Source organism: Lactuca serriola, chromosome 3 (genome assembly GCF_051521515.1).
Source record: "Lactuca serriola cultivar US96UC23 chromosome 3, Lser_US96UC23_V15, whole genome shotgun sequence".
Lineage (NCBI taxonomy): Eukaryota > Viridiplantae > Streptophyta > Magnoliopsida > Asterales > Asteraceae > Lactuca > Lactuca serriola.
The window spans coordinates 37,582,125-37,598,959 of NC_136410.1; the positions used below are offsets into that span (position 1 = coordinate 37,582,125).

At 39.7% G+C, this 16,835-nt stretch overlaps 2 protein-coding genes and 1 non-coding gene across 4 annotated transcripts; 2 read left to right on the forward strand and 1 right to left on the reverse strand.

The window, feature by feature from the left end:
• The first annotated feature begins 1,134 nt into the window (after positions 1-1,134).
• LOC145096565 (U6 spliceosomal RNA) lies at positions 1,135-1,242 on the forward strand. Its single transcript, XR_013703940.1, has one exon. It is a non-coding gene; the product is annotated as a U6 spliceosomal RNA (small nuclear RNA).
• A 978-nt stretch (positions 1,243-2,220) lies between these two features.
• LOC145091943 (glutamyl-tRNA(Gln) amidotransferase subunit C) lies at positions 2,221-4,729 on the forward strand. 2 transcript variants are annotated; one of them, XM_079029783.1, is made up of 7 exons: positions 2,221-2,365; positions 3,063-3,180; positions 3,567-3,795; positions 3,931-3,971; positions 4,113-4,168; positions 4,282-4,333; positions 4,419-4,729. In XM_079029783.1, the coding sequence occupies exons 3-7, from the start codon at positions 3,580-3,582 to the stop codon at positions 4,492-4,494; spliced, it is 441 nt and encodes a 146-aa protein (XP_078885909.1). In that variant the 5' UTR covers positions 2,221-2,365; positions 3,063-3,180; positions 3,567-3,579; the 3' UTR covers positions 4,495-4,729. The 2 variants fall into 2 exon arrangements, with proteins under 2 accessions (XP_078885909.1, XP_078885908.1); XM_079029782.1 differs by lacking the exon at positions 3,063-3,180.
• A 350-nt stretch (positions 4,730-5,079) lies between these two features.
• LOC145091942 (3'-5' exonuclease domain-containing protein / K homology domain-containing protein / KH domain-containing protein) lies at positions 5,080-7,869 on the reverse strand. Its single transcript, XM_079029781.1, has 9 exons — positions 7,711-7,869; positions 6,635-6,783; positions 6,410-6,541; positions 6,265-6,315; positions 6,044-6,187; positions 5,761-5,977; positions 5,570-5,699; positions 5,426-5,468; positions 5,080-5,326 (listed from the first exon to the last, which is right to left on the reverse strand). Exons 1-9 carry the CDS (start codon positions 7,865-7,867, stop codon positions 5,246-5,248), a joined length of 1,104 nt encoding a protein of 367 aa, XP_078885907.1. The 5' UTR covers positions 7,868-7,869; the 3' UTR covers positions 5,080-5,245.
• Positions 7,870-16,835: the final 8,966 nt, after the last annotated feature.

Consider the following 16,835-nt stretch of genomic DNA (forward strand, 5'->3'; position numbering starts at 1 on the left):
TTATTTTTGGTGTCAAGGATTTGAAAAGTAAGATGACATTTGTTAGTTCTTTTCACTCCAAGGATGAGATGCGACAATTTTTAACAAAAAAAAAAGATGTTTTGATGAACTTATATCCCTGGATAAAAAGAAGCAATAGGTAAGAGACATTTTCTAGGCGACATTAGGTCTTGCTGGAGTTGGGTCTAGAAGAAGGAGGAGGAGGCAAGATACAATGAACAAAAGAGGGATGAGGTTTAGTCTAAATATAAAATATAATTTTTTTCATAAATAGTCTTGTGGTTTGTAAAAGACGATTTTCCTCATATGACTCGCACATGTTCGGACTTAACAGACAAAAATAGAAGGTGTTATCCATTGAAGGTTTTCAAACCACAAAGACCATCCTTGAAGACAAAATAAATAAATAAAGATCAAATTCGATTTTTTTGGAACAACATGGACGATTTATGAAGATTTTCCTATATAAAATAAAATATATTTGCATGATTAAAATTAATAAGTTTTTTTTTATTTGGTAAAAATTTTAAATTTACTATGTTTTAGTTTTTTGTCTTCTTATTTGATTTATGGTAATTAATACAAGATTTAATAGATTTTTTTTTAGTTTCATGAATGGTCCTTAGGCGAAATTTTACAAATGGTCCTTAAGTTAAGTTTCATAAATTGTCAGAAATGGTCATTATCTAAAAAAGTTTCAACTTAACGGATCCATCTAACGAACTTCTATAAAAAAAACCATTGGGGTCTAAGGTTTTGTCCAAAGGGATAATGACTTGGGAGGGTAATAAGGTTTCCAGCTTATCCGTATTAGGTCACTAAGGTTTTTTTTGTGCGTATTAGACCAATATGGTTGTTATTACCGTTTAGAAATAGTCCTTTTACTGGTTTTAACGGGTAAAAATGACTATTTCTAAACGGTAATAACAACCATATTGGTCTAATACGCACAAAAAAACCTTAGTGACCTAATACGGACAAACTGGAAACCTTATTACCCTCCTAAGTCATTAACCCTAATTTTAAAGACATTGAGAATATATGACCATCAACAGTAAACTACTTCGTTTAGAACTTGCGTCGTCCCATATAACCTGCTACTCCTCTATATGGCGAAGCTCTTCATCTATAGTCGTCCCTTTGGGGACATCCGATAAAATTGGAACGATACAGAGAAGATTAGCATGGCCCCTGCGCAAGGATGACACACACAAATCAAGAAATGGTCCAAAAAAAATTTTAACACTAATTCCGTTTTCAAATGCTAATAGAGTTCAATTGCAATTCTTACGTTTCAGTAGTTCATCTACTGAAGTCATAATAAGACAACATGTGGATTCTATGGTCAGATTGATCTTCTTGTTGATGTCTTCAACCATTTGTGGCAAGTAAGAGTGATCTTTCTTTCTATAAAGTCTCCTTTAAGTTTTTTACTTTTCCTATCATTAAGTTTCATGCTTTATAAACTTCCGTTTATGTGTTGTATATAGTCTGTATGTGTTTATTTATGTGCTGATTTTGATTAATTTTGCAACTTCAATTTCTTCGTTCATGTTGTGGTTTTGCTTTTTATAAAATAATTGATAATAGACATCATCTGCAAGTCTCTGTTGGTTTTACATTTCCATTCGTTATCAAATGTAGACATTGATGGGAGGTATCAAAGTGAGATTTTGTTTTTGTACATATGGATGTGTTCATGTAAATATTTAAATGACAAAAAAGAAGTTATTGATAAAATGTTGCATATTTATGTAATGAAGATCATCAATCATATGAGTTTCTGGACTTAGAAGTTCTGGAAGGATTGTGAGATAAGTTTAAATGGAAGTAACTATTTTCAGTCAAACAAATCAGTCACATTGATTAGTAAGCATGTTTTCTAAATAATTAGGGTTAATGACTTAGGAGGGTAATAAGGTTTCCAGTTTGTCCGTATTAGGTCACTAAGGTTTTTTTGTGCGTATTAGACCAATATGGTTGTTATTACCGTTTAGAAATAGTCCTTTTTACCCGTTAAAACCGGTAAAAGGACTATTTCTAAACGGTAATAACAATCATATTGGTCTAATACGCACAAAAAAAAACCTTATTGACATAATACAGACAGACTGGAAACCTTATTACCCTCCCAAGTCATTATCCCTTTGTCCAAATGCACCATTCATGCAAAAACAGTTTCATAAAAAATGTTTTGAAGACAAAATTAAAACCATAAGGACCATTTGCGAAATTTTCTCTAAAACCTTACTCATTACAAGTTACAACATCGCCTCTTGCTATCTGCTCCTCACGTCGACTCTCCCCTGTGAAGCCACCGGCCGGAGACATTCGATAGCCGCAACTCCGTCGCACCCAACCCTAGGTCCCATTTTTCTTCCTTCTTTTCTGCTTTCTTTCTTCTTTTTTCCGCTTTCTTTGAAATCGCCAATTGATGTTGTTGGTCGATTTCTTTTTATCCAAAAGGTTTTCTTTTCCTGTGATTTCCTTCTTCACAAACGAAATTTCGGTAGTATTGTTTTAATATCAATCGTTAAGTTCAAGTTTTTCCCTGGAATTCTGTTAGTTGATTTCTTACTTTCATTGATAATTGATTTGCTGCTACTGATTTGCTAATTGTGTTTGATGTTCAAATGTATGAAATCTGATGTGCACAGTGTTCTGTAAAAAATGGAATGTGTTTGCAGGCAAGCTGTTTGATCAAATGCCTGAGAGGGATAATACTTTCTTAATATGCATGTTTTCACTTATCAAATCTAGGATACATGTTTTAATGTTTAACTTTTAAATTTTTATGTTGGTAACTTGGGAATGAACAATAGATGCTACTGATTTCCTCATAGTGTTTTTGGATGATGTTCTTAAGATGCTTACTTATATGCTTATATAAGCATTTTTCTTTTGCCAAACACTAAAAAGTGTTTATCAGCTTATAGAATTTTGACACTGGATAAGCTAATCCAAACACTGTTGTAAAAACTCCATTTTGACACCCCTATAAGTTGAAAAGTGCTTATCATTTTAAATTAGCTTAGCCAAACACACTCTTCAAAATCGTCCAGATAGAAACCCTTGCTCAAACAACACTTGGCTGAAGCCTTCAAATCACTCAGGCTGTCTTCTCTTCTGTCAAATCTCTTTTCATTTGCTCGTTGTATTCTTCAAATACCAGAATTGCAGGTATTTTCTTCACCCACTTAACTGTTGTATATAAAATCAAAGTTTTAATTTGATTTATTTTGAATTCCAAATTTTGTTGACAAAATAGTCAAATTTTCACATTCTTGAGGTTTTGGATGCTCTAGCTCTGATTTTTGCTGCAACTTTGTTCGTAATCATAGAAGACAGATTGTAGTGGGAAGTTATGAAGATTATAAACAATCTTTCTGCATGTTTGTTAGATTGATACAAATATGGGTATATACCCAGGGATACGTATTTTATGCGATTTAAGATATCTTAACTAGGTTCAAATTTATGTTCAATATCTAAATGCTCAATTAAATTGGATCAAGAATCAACAAACAGTGGTACTCATTGATGCAATGTATGGAAGTTTGTTTCAGATAGTAGAGACAAATGGGGAGCCGAGCATTACTTGTGCTAGCACCAGCATTTTTATCTGAAAGTATTCTGCTCAATCACATCTCAAGATCTGGATTTCATCAACTCCTTACACAGAATGAAAAGAGGGTTAGGGTTGGAGGTCGCAACTACTCGATTCATTCCAATTTGGAGCGACCCGATGTGACCCGTTTAGCAGAAACCGCCCGTATCTCTCTCACTCCACAAGAGGTACCCACCACAATACATCTTTCAAATTGTTAATACAAAAGAATGATATTCCTTGATCATTAAGATTACATGTCAATGGTCATTTCTTGATACTATTACTATTAGTAATAGTTCTTTTTTTGTGATGCATTATAGGCTGAAGAGTTTGCTCCCAAAATTCAGCAAGTAGTAGACTGGTATTCCTCTCACCTTCTGCAGATATGATGTCAATTGTTCAAACAAGCTAAATAAACTTATCTTTAATCTTTGTATTGTGGTTATGTTTATACACCAATATTATATAAATTTTCTTCACATACTTGGATAATTTGGAACAGGTTTGGGCAACTCCAAGATGTGGATCTTCAAAGTATTGAACCAGCTATTCGTGCAGGTGCTTAGATAGATTCAAGTTTGCTTAGTTATTTGAAAGTTTTATACTTGTTCCTTGCTTTAATAACATTGGAGCCTTGCCCTTGCATTGCATCAATTGTGATTTATTTATAGATACTGAAGCAGGAAGCTTTCGTGAAGATAGTCCTGAAACATTTGAGAATAGGTATTTATTTATTTTCTGTTTGTAAAATGCGCAATGGTTTATTGTTCATACTTAATCTAAGAACATTGTAATCATTTGGTAACAGGGATGCTATTATAGCTGCTGTCCCAAGTTATGAGGCGCCTTATATTAAAGTCCCCAAAGTCTTGAATAAGGATTAATACAATTAGAGGTTAGCAGTTAGTAGTGCATTCAAAAGAAACAAATTTTGTGTTATTGCATTTCAATTTTCACTTTAAAAAATCCATGCCTAGACATGCTTATTGCCCTGTTTATTTATATTTTTTGATCAAGTATTGTCTAGTGATCCATCGCTTGCATGGGCAAATTTAAATTAGTTGACCAATTATAATTGTATTATTTGAATTTCATTTATAGAAGGTAGCTTCCTCTTAAGTATTGTATATTTGTATTCTTAATTTTATTTTCTAAAGGGTACACGAAATGGTTTTTGTTCATAGTAATGGATTTTTACCTTCATGCAAAGTAGCAACGTATATTTCATGCTATACGGTTTATAGCAACATGCAAACCACAAACATCTGTGGATGTAACTTGAGTTTCATGTATCTACCATGATTCAAGAACTGGAAAACAATGTTATCAAGTGATCTATGATTCGGCTTTGTTATTTCAATAATCCAAATAAAAACATGTTATTTTCATACCAAAAAGATGATGAGAATTTAAGCAAAATTGAGTTTAAAAATGCATATTTCCAAAAAAAGAAAAAAAAATTGGGGTAGTTCGGGTTAAAGCACTAAAGTAACCATTATCATGCCCAATTACGAAACACAAAGTAACCATATTCTTCCCACTTGGCTAGTGCTGGTTGGCTTATTACAAAGTATATGAAGAAGGACAAGTGTGAGTGATTACAGAACATTTTGCATCTTAGAAGAGCTTAGTAATTTAGTAATAGACTTCCACCATCCTTCCCCTTACAATGGCTTCCGCTTTCCTCACTTGCCTCACTGGCCCAATTACAAACACCTACATAACTCATATAACAACATCACAACTCTATTATTAAAGGAAACTTTTTTATTTAATAAGAAAAAAAAAAAGTGGTATTTACTATTTACTACTGACCTTGTCTGGTGGTCCCTTAGCACCCCCAATGAATATTTCCGCACTAAAAGCAAAGCACAAACAAAAACAACTCATCAATGGAAAATTAACAAAACGATAACCCCAAATTATATTATATAAAAAAATAATAATAATAATAATTACTTGCAAGCCTGCTTAATAGCCAAAATGGAAGCTCCTCTTTTACCAATAACAAGCCCCATCTTCCCCGGTGGAACATCAACAACCGATAGGATTTCTTCCTCCAGATCATTTTCATTTACCACAAGATTCTCTGCAACATTATTTACCAATCAATACCTATTGCAAAAGGTCAAATTAGTAAATTCACAAACCTGGAACTGGAGGGAGAGGGGGCCAATCTGCATAATTGTTATCAGAAATGCAGAAACATCGACAATAAAGACTACCACGAACACCAAGATACCACAATGATTTTTCATTCATCTTTACAACCATCTTGTCATATATGTACAGAAGAAAACGTACATCATCTGTAGCTGCACGTATCATCAATTCAGACAATGGTCTGTATTTCCAGAAGTTTGGGTCCTGATTCATAAATTCCATTCCACTCATTAAACCTTCACAATTATTTTATTATTAATAATCACATACCTTCCTCAGAAGAACTCTAACTTCTTCCTTCTCAAGATACGATACACCACAGTAACGTGGATCAGCAAGCAGACTAACAAATGATATGTAGTCATCTGGGACTTTTGTCCCACCTTCTTGTTCTTCAATTAAACTGTAAGCAATCTGTATTTTTTCAAAACATAAAATACTCAGCAAATTTCGTTTCTGAAAGAAGAAAAGAAGAATTAAAAGGAACTCACCTGGGTATCAAAAACGTTGTGCAATTTGATGTTGAACTGAAAATACAATGCCTACAGAAATACAAGTGAAACAAAAAAGATCACACAAACATGTTTGTGGAGAGAGTGAAAAAGGCTAGAAGTGGATTATATCAAAATTATAGACCTCACTATCTCGTTTGCAATCATGAATTACTTTAGTGATGTGACTAGATTCAAGTGCAGGCTTACAGGCTTCAATAAGTGAATTTCCACCTTCAATTGCATCAACCAGATATATGGCATCTCGAAAGGCTAACTGCAAGATCAGAAAAGAAAGCCACACACAAATTTAACCAAAAGCAAAGTTGAATAACTTATAAGAAGATGAAATCAGAGAATTGCATTTTACCTGCATGATACACAAGGTTCCATTTCTACAGAGGTCGACACCTTCACAGTCAAAACCAATCACCAATTTGTTATCAGAAGATGGTTGTAAGAATTCAGATGGAAGTTGGCTTGCATTAGTAACAATGTGGACAGGAACTGCTTCCCCGCCTGAAAAACAACTTCAAATTAATAGATAATAATAACACTGTGTAAAGAATCTAAGTGTTGTATATGCAAAGTTCATTGAGTTTCAGATCTGAAAATATTAGATAATATAATCAGATGAGTAGGGGTTATTGGTTTTCACCACTGACCAGATTTAGGGTTCTACATTGTAATCAACTGAATCGTTTCAAGAAAAATACTCTGTTCGATCCAAAATTAGGGCTACAACCGTTCGGAAGAAAAAACAATTTGATAATTAGATTACAAGTAATGAACAATCAGGCGATTAGTTTTTGACAATGTTCATATCAATTACGCCAGTCTTCCCATGGAAATCGCAACAAAATTGTTTTAATAGATAGTCGTTTGACTATTAGTCAAATGCTTTATAAAACCCTAATCATGTTGAGCAAAATAAAATTAACACAATCAACGATTTGCGACGACCAAAATCGGCAAATAGCGTTGATTCTTTGCAATTTCAAAAACAAGATCGATATCAATTACTCGACTTTAGCATGAAAATAGCAACAACTGGTTACGAAAGTAATTGTTTGACTATTAGTCAAATACTTAAAAAAGAAAAGAAAACCTAATCACGCTGAGTAAAACTAAAAGTCTAAAACAATCAACAATCTGCAACGATCAAAATAAGCACACAGCTACTTTTCTGCCAAATCAATAAACCACTGCAATTTCAATAAGGGTTTGGGGACGAGTAGGTTTTAACGAGATAGTCTCGCAAGTCTTGTGCGGCAAATGTTAAACAAGTGCAAACACCATAAACCCTAAATCATTAAGCATGGAAGAACACAATAAGACGAGAAATTTACAGAACCACGAATAGAATCACAAAACCCTGAAAGCATGGGTAAATGAAATGTATCAAAATCCATATTAGTATAGAGGGAGTAAGAAATGGGAATATGCCTGGGTCAGAAGGAATATTGGTCAGAGAAGTAGAAGGAGAAAGAGACGACGCCATGGCGATGATCGAACCATCCACGCAGATCAAAATACGTCCCCTCCGATCTTTACTGCCGATAGATATACGGCGAGGATTATTTTTCCGATTGAATTTGGACATGCATTACTGAGTTGTACCGTACAGTTTTTAATGTTTATAATTTTTCCATTGGCCCCTGTAGTTTCATCACTTGTTACTATGAGCCCCTAAGTTGTATACTCGCCAAATAACACTTCATACAGCTTGAAATCCCGATGCAACGTTTGTTGCAACCCTAAGAAGTTCGTTGTAAATATAAGGCTAGTTTTATTAAGCAGCAATTACGTTTTATAAACGTTTGTTATGATCAGTAAACTTTTTTTTATGTGTGGTCACTAAACTTCACCATTATGTCTCATTTTGGGCACGGATTGGAAAAAATACCATAATACTTCTATAAAGTTTATACGTTTGTACATTTGTCACTTTTTTATATTATTTCAAATCATAATAAATTATAAAATGCGGAAACATATGGTGCATGTCCTGCAATCATCCGGAGCTCCCTTGTTTGAAAACCGAAGTACCTGAAACACAAACTGAAAACCGTAAGCACAAAGCTTAGCGAATTTCCCCAACATACCACATGCAACACAAGCATACTGTCAAGCATAATTGGGTCCTCGACCTACCCTGTCAAGCATATCCGGGTGCCCGACCTACCCTCCAGTTTATTTCAGCTGGTTACGGGGTCTATTTCACCCCTACCACTACCACATAATAACATACATAAACATATTGTCAGACATATCTGGGTGCCCGACCTACCTTCCGGTTTTATTTCAACCGGTTATGGGGTCTATTTCACCCCTTACAACTACCACATAATAACATAGCAAACAAGCACATAAATCTCAACAGATAGTGACATACCATGCAATTATTACAAAGACAATCATCTCTACCATAACAACTACTAGTGGGCCGACATTGATGCCTTCGACCCACTGATACAGGGAAGGTAGCTCACCTCGCACTGTTGAAGTCCCGCGAATAAAACTCTAGTTGCTGGATTACAGATTCCCGAATTGTCAACATCAAAACAATATCCAATTAATAATTGGGTTCTAATACATCAACATAAGTTCATGCTTGGGGTAAAAAGACTACTTTACCCCCAACCTAGCTTGATCCCAGCCCAAGGCCCAAACACACACTCTGAAGGCCCAAAAGCCAAACAATGAACTAAGGCCCAACATATGTCCCAATTTTCCAAATTAGGACCAAACCCCACACATGAGCCTTACCCTTAAGCCAATCCAAATATCTTAGTACATATACTTGTTCTTTGATGGCCTATCAAGAATCTAAACATCTAAGCCCAATAGAAAAGCCCAACGCAAACCCAACATAATCAGGGTTTTCACATAAAATGACAATTAGGGTTAATTAAGAAAACTTAACCCATCAAGGACTTAATCCATTAAGTCTATCACTCTACTAGGTCAACCATACAATGTGGTCGGGCTTAATTCATAATTCCAATCCAACGATCCAAAATGTGGGTCCCAACAATTCCAAAACTAACGTATATAAAATTAGGGTTTTCTAAACCCTAATTAGGGTTTCCAACCCAATCATGTGCCAATTAGTCCAAAGGTTAAGTTTTTAGGTCAATTAAGGTTTCACTAGGCCGGACACCACCCACTGCCACCTCGGGCGATGGTGGTCGACGGCGGCAACCACCACCTCGTGGAGGTGGTTATGATTCTAGACCAAAACATGTACAAGCATCCCAAATAGCAATCCAGTCACACACAAATGCACACCGCCACCCAACACGGCGACAGAAGGTGGCAGCCACTACCCTATGGTGGTGGTGGTGGATTTCTTCGGTTTTCCGATCAAACAATGTACATACAACATAACACAATAAATCTCACACAAGTTACACTAAAACACATACACACACAGAGCCACCCACACACGGTGGCTGATGGTGGCATAAAAGAAGAAGTGGCGACAACCACCATGGTGGTTTCCGCGCTCTCCGGCAAATAACACACATCCTTGCTCGAAGTATGAACACAAACACCCACCTGGTGGCGTACAGCGAACGACAACAACTTGAAACAGCGGCAACAACAACGCTAGCGGTGTAAACACTTGGCGGTACCGGTGGTGTGACTGACGGCAGAACAGAAAAGGAAAAAGGCGCATTCGAGAATGCCAGCAACACATCCACGACGTCGGTCCTCAGCAGCCTAGGCTTCGTCGACAGTAACCGTGGCGATAGTTGCTACATAATGGAAAGAAGGCGAGGGGCAGCCGGATTAACACCGACAACTGCCGTGTTACAGCTACGGATGGCGACATAGGAGGAGAAACGGCAGATGAAGGGTGGTGACAGCCGTTCACAGTCGTCTTTGGTCCCGAAAGCTCCTCCTCCTAACGACGCTAGAACACGTCCGACAGTAGAATGGTCGCAGTGGTTAGCTTTTGTCACACCCCAAAACCGATAATGGCGGAATACGTTCTGGGGTGGAGGATGTCATGTACAGTATCATAACAATTGCATAATAGTAAAAACAAGTGACAACAATTTAAATCTTAAAAATGTATTTGATAGTCAACTCAAACAGTTTTATTGGTAAGCAGTTAGAAGTGTAAAAATCCATTTTTTTATAATAATTGGTAAATCACATATGACTTGATAATAAAAACATGTAGAATTTTTCTTGTATTCCCCCCCCCCCCCTAAAACATGTAAAAACATTTAAAAATGTTCATTAAGGGGTATGAACTCACCGTTTATTGTAGGGTTCGAGTATGCGATTCGTATGAGTGTCAAGCGTCAACGGATGCTTTGAACGTACGTAGCCCTATTAAATATATGGTGACACATATATAAGTTAGAGCTAAGGTGTTTCATGACTAAACATGATGGGAAATTCCTCCTAAGGGCTTGGAATCTCTAAGAATAAGTGTCCCATGTTCTATACCCAATGATATATGCAAGTTTAAGGCCAAATATGAGTATTAGGGTGTGTGTATGGCCATAAAGGTGAGTATGCGGCTGGGGTATGCGGCCAGACTTGTGAGTGAGGCTGCACACTAGAGTGTGCGGCCGTACAGGGTGTGTGTGCGGCCGTACACAGGGGTGTGCGGCCGTACACTCCTTGCTTGAATCCCATGTGTCGATTTTGTGGCCTTACTCTCACTTTGGAGGGTATTATGAGTGTGTGAGGCCACCTGATGAAGGTGTGCGGCCGCACTCCTTCATAGGATGAAGAACATGAAGAACATTATGAGTTTGAGGCTTGGATTCAAGTGTTTTACCTCTATGACAAGCTAAATGATGGTGTTCTTCACGTTTTGGGAGCCTTCTATGTGTTCTTGAGTGGTTTTCTAGTGAGAGAAAGTATAGAGAGAGAAAAGATGCAGCCAAAAGTGAATGGAAGGGGGTCCTCCACTTTATATAGGGTTGAGTGTGAGGCTGGAGGGGTTTGCTGTTGGATGTGCGGCTGGCTTGGCCGCACACACCTCTCTTGGTGTGTTTGGCTGGATTTTGTGATGCAACACCCTTCCTAATCCTTCCTAAGGTCCATATCTATGATATATTAAGCCTAAAACACTAGTGCGGACTCCATATACTATTAAAAGATGCTAAATTCAAGCCACTTATAGATATATGGATCGATTTCTCAGCGCAAAAGTGTCAAGTTGTCACATCCTCCCCCCGATAGGGGAATTTCGTCCCGAAATTATAGTTCAAGCAACTAAGTTATTACATATTAACTAAGCAAAAAGATGAGGATATTTATGTTTCATTTGATCCTTGCGCTCCCAAGTGAACTCCGGTCCTCGCTTGGCATTCCAGCGAACATTTACAATTGGGATGCGATTTTGCTTCGTTCGCTTGACTTCTCGATCCATAATTTGCACAGGTTCTTCCACGAAGTTGAGACTCTCGTTGATTTCGATCTCGTCGAGTGGAATTACAAGAGTCTCGTCGGATAGGCACTTTTTCAAGTTCAATACGTGGAAGGTAGGATGTATGTTACTAAGCTCGTGGGGTAGGTTGAGTTTGTAAGCTACGGGGCCTATTCTGGCGAGAATCTCGAAAGGCCCTATGTACCTTGGGTTCAGCTTTCCTCGCTTTCCAAAGCGTATCGTGCCCTTCCAGGGTGAGACTTTCAAAAGGACTCGGTCTCCCACCTGGAATTCCAAAGGTTATCTTCGTTTGTCTGCGTAGCTTTTTTGTCGATCCCTAACGGCTTTTAATCATTCGTGAATCTGTACAATTTTCTCGGTCGTTTCTCGAATGACATCCGGACCCGTGAGGGCGCTATCAGGAACTCGTCCTTTGGCTAACTGAGTGTCACCCACCTCAGCCCAGCACAGAGGGGATCTGCACTTCCGGCTGTAGAGGGCTTCAAATAGAGCTGCCTTGATGCTCGTATGATAACTATTGTTGTAGGAAAACTCCACAAGGGGTAAGTGTGTATCCCACGCCTTACCAAAGTCAATCACACAGGCTCGCAACATATCCTCTAAGGTTTGGATCGTCCTCTCACTTTGTCCGTCAGTCTGCGGATGGTAGGCTGTACTCATGTCCAGCCTCGTCCCTAATGCTTTTTGCAGTGATCGCCAAAATCTCGAAGTAAACCTACTATCTCTATCAGAGATAATAGATACAGGGACACCATGATGTCGTACTATCTCCTTAATGTATGTTCTTGTGAGTTTCTCTATCTTATCTATTTCTTTGATGGGTAGGAAGTGTGCAGACTTGGTTATGAAATCCATAGTGATCCACTCCCACTTCCACTCCGGTATCTCCGGTTGTTGGAGGAGACCTGATGGCTTCTGGTATTCAACCTTGACCTTTGCGCAAGTAAGGCACTTACTCACGAAAGTAGCAATCTCCGCTTTCATGTTAGGCCACCAGTATAGCTTTTTGAGATCTAGATACATCTTATCTGAACCTGGGTGAATGGATTCAAGACCAAGTCTCTGAAACCACCGTGGTGCGGAATCCAGATTCGGTCCATAAGATAATAGGCTTTGTCACCCTTGACCTCCAAGTTCTTATCCATTCCATATAGGGATTCTCCCGCCACATTCTCAGGCTTTAAGGCTTCGAGATGAGCCTCCTTAATCTGTGCGGATAGGTGCGAATGGATAGTCATTGTCAATGACTTGACTCTTCGACCGGAATACTCTTTTCTACTTAGGGCGTCTGCTACTACATTGGCTTTCCCCGGGTGATAACGAATCTCACAGTCGTAATCATTGAGTAGTTCGACCCATCGTCGTTGTCTCATGTTGAGCTCTTTCTGGTTCAATATGTGTTGGAGGCTTTTATGATCAGTGTATATTATGCTCTTCGTTTCATATAAGTAATGTCTCCAGATCTTTAGAGCGAATACAACCGCCCCTAACTCGAGGTCATGAGTGGTGTAATTAACCTCATGTGTCTTCATCCGTCTTGAGGCATAGGCGATGACCTTTCCTCGTTGCATCAAGACACAACCCAGCCCTTGGTTCGATGCATCGCAGTATACCATAAAATCTTCTGTCCCTTCGGGAAGGGATAATACCGGTGCGGTGCATAGAGCTCGCTTCAGGGTCTGGAATGCCTTCTCCTGTTTCTCTTCCCAGTCAAATGTTACGCCTTTCTATGTCAATGTGGTAAGGGGTTTTGCAATCCGAGAGAAGTTCTGAATGAATTTGCGGTAGTAGCCAGCGAGGCCCAGAAATTGACGAATTTCTGTAGGCGTCTTCGGTGCTGACCAGTTCTCGATAGCTTTAATCTTGGATGGGTCCACGTGGATTCCTTCCTCACTAACCACGTGTCCTAAGAATTCAACTCTTCGGATCCAAAATTCACACTTAGATAACTTTGCGTATAACTTCTCCGATCGCATGGTTTCTAGGACTCGTCGTAGATGATTCCTGTGTTCTTCCTCGCTCCGAGAGTAGACGAGTATATCATCAATAAAGACGATGACGAACTGATCTAAGTATGGCTGACACACCCTATTCATCAAGTCCATGAATATTGCGGGTGCGTTAGTCAGTCCAAAGGGCATCAGTACAAACTCGTAGTGCCCGTAACGAGTCCGGAAGGCTGTCTTTGGAACATCCTCCTCAAGTACTTGTAACTGGTGATACCCGGACCTAAGATCAATCTTGGAGAACTAACTCGCCCCTTGCAGTTGGTCGAATAGGTCGTCTATACGAGGGAGAGGGTAGCGATTTTTGATCGTGAGTTTGTTAAGTTCCCTATAATCGATGCACATACGGAACGATCCGTCCTTCTTCTTTACGAACAAGACCAGAGCTCCCCAGGGTGAGAAGCTTGGTCTTATAAAGCGCTTGCTGAGCAGCTCGTTAAGTTGGCCAGATAGTTCTTGCATCTCTGCAGGCGCTAAACGATAGGGCGACTTAGCTACGGGGGTAGCTCCTGGGACTAGGTTGATTCTGAACTCAACCTGACGTTTGGGAGGTAAACCTGGAAGGTCTTCTGGAAAGACGTCAGGGAAATCGCATACAACATGAATGTCTTTTGGATCTCTCGCTTTCTGGCTTGTGTAGATGACGTGTGCAAGGAAGGCACGATATTCCTTACGCAAGTATTTCTGGGCTTGAATACTTGAGATGATACGAAGGCTCGTACCGGGTTTGTCTCCGTAGATTAACAAAGTTTCATGATTTGGTGGATTTAGGCGGATGGCTTTGTCGAAACATAGAATATCAGCGCGATGAAGACTCAACCAGTCCATGCCAACAATGACATCGAAACTCTTGATCGAGACTGGTATGAGATCTATTGGGAGAATGATCATCTAATGTGAGGGTACAACTTATGTAAATTTCGTTAGAGCTTTCGGTCTTTCCGTTAGCCATTTCTACGACGAATGTTTCTTTTAGTGGTTGTGGGGATTGTTTAAGTAAGTGTTTAAAGTTTTGGTTTATGAAGCTTCTTTCTGCACCACTATCGAATAAGACACAGGCATAAGAGTTGTTGAGAAGGAACGTACCCGTGACTACTGCGGGATCCGCTACTGCTTCGTTGTGGCCAATAGCGAGTAGTCTTCCTGTTCCTTGGGACACTTGGGCAGGTTCCCAACATAAGTTTTTGCTAGTGTAGGGGTAGCAGGAGTGGTGGCAACATGGACAGCCACGATTTGTTGGTCTTTGAAGGAGGTTTGAGTTTTCTTTCCCTTCTTCTGATCCCAACACTTTCTCTTTTTGTCAGTTGATTTGGGTGGTGCAGTGGTAGTTGTGGTTGCTGTTGCTGGAGTGGAAGAAGTTTCATGATCAATTAACCTGTGGGCCAACTCCTTGGCGCTGTCAAAGGTTGCAGGATGGGAGGATAGAACATTTCCTTGATACGGGGGCACTAAACCCCAGATGTATCGCTCGATTTTCTTGTTCTCAGAAGGGATCATGTTAGGACACATAGCCACCAGGTCGCAGAACCTGGCCATATAAGCCACTATGTCTGTTCCCTTCATCTTGAGGTTCCAAAGTTCCTCTTCAAGCTTCTGAACCTCCCCTCTAGGGCAGTACTCCTTTCTCAGCAGGTCCTTCAGTGTATCCCATCCCATGGCATTGGCTGTCACTAAAGAGAGTGAGTTGACATGGCCATTCCACCATGTCAGGGCCCTTTCGGTAAAGGTGGCAACAACGAACTTGATTTTGCTTTCTTCGGGGCATGAGCACATTTCGAAAACAGCTTCAGCTCTTTCGATCCATTGGGACAGAGCAAGGATTCCTCCGGTCCCATTGAAAAATGTGGGCTTGCAGTTCATGAAATCTTTATAAGTACACCCTTGTGTACGTGAGGGAATTTCACCATGTCTGGAGTTGGTGCCCATTCCGGCTCCACTAGCATCGCCAGAATTCATTTGGGCCATGGCTGCCGTCACATCTGCGGTCACAGCTGTTTGAAACAACACTGGATCGAACTGCGGAGGAGGAGGAGGTGGAGGTGGAGTTTGAGTCACTGGTCTGCCTCTGTTTGGGCGCTTTCGAGGAGGCATCTTTCACTGAAAGTTAATAGGGATGATGACAATAGTAAGAGTCTATTGCAAGTATGACAAGAGGGTGTCATGGACTAAATCAACATAGACCAATAATCAGAGAGAGAGTCATAACAACAAAATAGTTAACTGCCAATATTACTGGTATTCATGATGTAAAATGAGTTCAGGAAAAAATGACGTAGTAGTAGGTCTTACATCAAACCATAAGGGAAAACGTTGGCAGCCTAGGAGTTCAGTTAGGGTATTTTCATAGTTAGGAAATGTTTACAGACAAGTGTCCTATTGAAAGTGTAAAAGGAAAGGCTGATCCTTTAAACAAAAGAGGGATGAGTTGACATCTTCTACTGGCGACGGGTACCCCTTGGGTGAATCCTCAAGTCGGCCAGTTGGCGTACAACTTCTAAAAGATGTCGCTCATGAGCCCGTTGGCGTGCTCGGAGTTCCCTAACTTCGGCTCGAGATGCAGCTAGCTGTTGCTTCAGAGCCTCATTGGTCCTCCTTGTCCTATCCATAGCTTCTTCAAGTTGGCGGATGCGAATAGTGTTGAGATTAGAGTTGGCATCCACTTCCACAACTCGGCCAATGGCAACTTGACCTTGTTTGACGTTCCTGGCAATCCTTCGGACCATGATGGGCAAGACTCGGTCCGCTGAACCTCCCTCGCTTATGTTGTAGAAACTTCGGTCTCCATTGAAAGGTGAGGGCTGACCCTGCTCATCGCTCCATCGGTTCAAGGTTATTGCCCACATGGGAGTGGGACCTTGAAATGTCAGACGGGGGTTGGGGTTAGGAGCTTCAGGGGGTAGGTTGTTAACTTCTGGCTCGGAGTTGGAGCTATTCGAAAAGCCTTCTGCGTGATGATCATCCAAAGGGATCGGGTGATCATCTTCTGGCTCCTCATCGAGCCATCCTCCATTGCCCTGGTTTGGATAACACGGATCGTCGGGGTAGTGGAAGCCAGCCATGATATCAACGTGAGAATGGGGAGAGAAAGGTTAATATACGTACTTATCTAGGATACTTATGAGATGGATCGTTACTGGTCGACCCAATAC